Source organism: Siphateles boraxobius, unplaced genomic scaffold (assembly GCF_051911475.1).
Source record: "Siphateles boraxobius isolate OS27281-9 unplaced genomic scaffold, OSU_SipBor_1 74, whole genome shotgun sequence".
In the NCBI taxonomy this organism is placed as follows: Eukaryota; Metazoa; Chordata; class Actinopteri; order Cypriniformes; family Leuciscidae; genus Siphateles; species Siphateles boraxobius.
Genome location: NW_027509202.1, coordinates 625419 through 630000, shown reverse-complemented (window position 1 = coordinate 630000; position 4582 = coordinate 625419). Strand labels below are relative to the sequence as shown.

The 4582-nt window shown below is 41.3% G+C and overlaps 1 protein-coding gene across 1 annotated transcript in view; it reads left to right on the top strand.

Moving 5' to 3' along the window:
- shld3 (shieldin complex subunit 3) overlaps positions 1 to 1074 on the top strand; it is a 3291-nt gene extending 2217 nt beyond the window's left edge. The window contains exon 2 of the mRNA XM_077217572.1: positions 1 to 1074. This exon is cut by the window's left edge and continues 376 nt beyond it. Within this exon, the coding sequence (XP_077073687.1) occupies positions 1 to 779 (779 nt within the window). The 3' untranslated portion in view covers positions 780 to 1074.
- Positions 1075 to 4582: the final 3508 nt, after the last annotated feature.

The following is a 4582-nucleotide window of genomic DNA, read 5'->3' as shown; positions in this document are numbered from 1 at the left end:
TCCCACACAAGATCCCACTCCAGATCCCACTCCAGATCCCAAACGAGATCCCACACCAGATCCCAATTGAGATCCCACACCAGATCCCAAACGAGATCCCACTCCAGATCCCACACAAGATCCCACTCCAGATCCCACTCCAGATCCCACACAAGATCCCACTCCAGATCCCAAACAAGATCCCACACCAGATCCCACACCAGATCCCACACCAGATCCCAAACGAGATCCCACACAAGATCCCAATTGAGATCCCACACCAGATCCCAAACGAGATCCCACTCCAGATCCCACATGAGATATCAAACAAGATCCCACATCAGATCCCAAACAAGATCCCAAATGAGATCCCACGGGAAGCTTCAGACTCCAGATCCCAGAGTAATCTCGTCCCGGATCCTCAGAGGTTCAAGCGCTCGTGGTGTGTGATCTCACACAGATCCGCTCCGCTCCGGATCCCGTGCTCCTTCTCCCGTCCCTTCCGGCGGATCATCGAGGATCACGGGCTGGATCAGCGTCAGCGGGTGAAGTGGGTTGTGTGTGAGCGTAACTGTGGCTCTCGCGGCGTGGAGGATCTGTGGCGGGATCTGATGCGGGCCGTCCGGCGTTCCCGAATGCCCTCCTGCAACGCAAACTTCCAGCGAGCGCTGGCGCAGATCTGGCTTTACTGCGACGTCTTCTACTGCGAATATATAGGGAACTTCCTGAAGCAGGAGTTCCAGCTCTCAGGGAAAATCACACTAACGGTGCATAAACTCGGAGAATTAATTAAGTTATGAGGTTTTATTGACTTACTGGAAATGTGAAACAGAGTGAAAATATCTCATATTTAAATGAATTGTTTGTTTTTATATGATATGATGCTTTTCCTGAAGCAGGAGCTCCGGCTCTCAGGGAAAATCACACTAACAGTCCATAATCTCTGAGACATAATTAAGTTATGACTTTTTATTGACTTACTGCAAATGTGAAAAAGAGTGAAAATATCTCATATTTATAATTGGCCATAAATTAATTGTTTATTTTTATATGATATGTATGTTACACCCGTATTAAAATGCGCTGTGCGTTTCACATCTGTGTCTGTTGTGCTTAATGGAGAGTCAGTTTATTTACCTTCATTTAAAACCTTCAAGTTAATGTTTAACTAGTCAAGTGTCACGATTAGCCACGCACTCCCTGGGTTATCATCACAGACTACATTTCCCATCATGCACCTCCCTGGACTGATTACACCAAACACCATACACCTGCACTGCGCTGATTACACACACCTGCATCTCATTCACACACACACATATTAACCACTTCCACGCACCGGACCAGTGTGAAGTCTTGACTTTCCTGGCTGTCATTCTGAGCGGTTCTCCCTGTGGATTATTTATTGCCTTGACCTTGGACTGTGTATCCCGTTTCTGATCGTTCTCTGTCTACCTCGACTTGGATTGTTACTGGACCTTGCTTCTCACCGCCTGCCCCGACCATTGCTTGTTATATGGTTTGTCTCCGTTGCACTGTTTGCTGTTGTTGATCCCTCCCGGTTTACTACTCCAATAAATGCTGCAAATGTAACCCCTTAAAGCAGCACTATGCAGTTTTTTTTTAGCTTAACTGAACAGCTTCAGAGTTATTGGAATGGTTATATGACTCTTTTCGGGTTGAATGGTGGTCGTCTCGCCCCCCTCTGGTGCATGTGAGCGGAAAAACCGCACTTATAACTTTGGGCCGGCGGACCGCCGTCCTCAGTGTCAGGAAGTATCGCGTGATTTCAGCTCTCGCGACGTAACGAATTGCTTTACGGCACTGCACGCATTACACGCCCCCATCCAGATCCGGCTAGTATCGTCATGGCTAAACTGGCATATAAGAAGCAGAAAGATGGGAAAGCATTGTCGGAGGAACGGAGAAAGAGGAAACGGCATACTGACCGAGCGAGGAGTCAGACACGAATAAATATCGGACCTGCGTTTTCAGAATGGAGAAAAAAAACGAAGAAAGCGCGGTCGGAAGAGTCTAGAAAAAGGTAACGAGAATCTGACAGCGCGAGGAACCGGACAAGAGTCCTAACTTACTCGCTCAGACTTTCACTGTTAAAGTTGATTCCTGCGATTATCATGAGAACAGTTGTCAATATCTCACATAATTATCAGGACATAAATAAGCCTACACATTGTAAATAGTGTAAATGAGCGCAATTTGCAAACTATTATGATAAATTGCAATAATCATGTCTAACAACATCATAATAACGGACATTGTTATGAAATAATGCGACGTACATGATGTAACTTGTCATCTGTCATTTAGGCTCAGGTAAGCCTAACGGGGTAGGCTACTTTATTATTATAAAGTGGAGAGGCCGTGAGTGCAGATCATAGACTGTCACGCTCTGCGTGAGTTGTATTTAATTACGACAGTAACGTTAAATACAAGTACTCTACAGCGACTCTAGGGGTCACTGTTTGACCAAAACGGAATTCCTGCATAGTGCTGCTTTAAGTCTGCTGCGTCATTACATCAAGTCAAGTCACCTTTATTTACATAGTGCTTTTTTACAATGCAGATTTTTTTTCAAAGCAGCTTTACAGAGGTAACAGGAAAATATTGTTAAATATAAAATTAATTGTCCCCAACTAAGCAAGCCAATGGCGACAAAGGTGAAAATATGGAGGGATTATTGGGTCAGATTGAAAACTAAGTCTTATCTGAAATTAAAAGTCTAGGTCTAAAATGAATTTGGCATTTAGGATAGGGTATTTAGGATTGGGCTTTAGCCGTTTAGGATTGGGAATTTGGGGATTTAGGATTGGCCATTTGAGGAGTGTATGCAAATAAGGAGGCGTGGGCCAAATACTGGAGGCTGGGTTTGAAATGGCTGGTGCGCAGAGGCACTTATGGACCGCAGAGGGAGCTCCAGTGCTAATAGCACACTGTAATGAAACCAAACCGAGCGAGCAGGGCTGGACTTTAATTTATAATGTGGTAACTTCAACTTCCAGAGCCTGTCTCAACAAAGATGCTAGCTCTGGGTTTGCCATTGTTAATATGGCAGCCAATGTGGATGGCAGAGCACGACAACTTTCACTTTGAAGAGGATGCTCTGCCAGTGCGCTCTTAGCATAAGTGCCTCTGCGCACCAGCCATTTCAAACCCCGCCTCCAGTATTTGGCCCACGCCTCCTTATTTGCATACACTCCTCAATCCTCAAATGTCAAATCCTAAATCCCCAAATTCCCAATCCTAAATACAAAATGCCCAATCCTAAATACCAAATTAATTTTCGACCTAGAGTTTTAGTTTCAGATTTAGACTTTTTAGTTTTCATTTAAGACTTTTAGTTTTAGACTTTCAGTTTTCAATCTGACCCAAAAATCCCTCCATACGAAGAAAGGAGACAGTGAAGGAACCAAAACTCCATCGGTGACAGAATGGAGAAAAAAATCCTTGGGAGAAACCAGTATGGAAGTAAAACAATGACAAATGTTTTTGAAACAAAAAAGCTCGTTGAATTGAACTACTTGAAAAATATATATGCATTGCATTAAACCTGCTTGTATTTTAATGCATTTCAAGGCTTGCACTTTTATGGGCTGAAATTCAATATGAGTTGTATGTGAATATTTCTATTCAAAACACTTCACAAGTTTTTTGCACTAATATTCTGAATGCTCCAAACCAGTCTGACTTCTGTCAGAGGAGAACTGAGACTGAGTCTGGTTTCTCACAAGCGTTTTGGTTCCTTCACTGTCGCCTTTTCCTTTGTTGCCATTGGCTTGCTTAGTTCGGGACATTAAATGTAACATTTAATTACATTTTCAGCAATAACATTGATCTCCTGCATTGAAACTGTTATACAAGAACTGAACTGAGCTGGACGATGACATCACGGTTTACTCCAGAGCGGCTGTATATATATATATATATATATGAACTAAATTAATAACTTTTTTACAGCAGAAATGAACATCACTGAACTTACTTACTTAAGCTGGACTGTGACGCTATTTTCTTCTAGACACAAACTTTGTTGCATTATTTTCCTGTTATCTCTGTAAAGCTGCTTTGAAACACGGTGCTGTAAAAAGCGCTGTATAAATAAATGTCACTTGACTTTAAAAATATTGTAACTCGTGTGACGTACGTTCATAATATCTTGTTCATCAACAATATCTTAGGAATTAACCGTTTTAAATGTGGAAATATTGATTATTTTCCAGCATTCAATTATTTTGTTTTGTTCGCTTAAACTCTGATCTTTTAAAAAAAACATTCTTAAGTCGAACGGAAAAACTGTAACACTTTACTATGTTTCATGTGTTAACATTAGTGAAGTTAACATGAACTAACAAAATTTCTACAGCATTTATTAATCCTAGTTAATGTTCACCTCAACATTTACCAATCGGTTACGTTAAGTTGCATCAGTTTACGTTATGAACATATATTTGGATTAATTAGCATTAACATTGAAGGTCATTGCTAGTTTATATATTAAACGTTAACAAACGAGATTTATTATTGTAAAGTGGCACCAGAAAAATCATATTACGCTATTTTAAATTACTGTTTAAATATTGCAGTT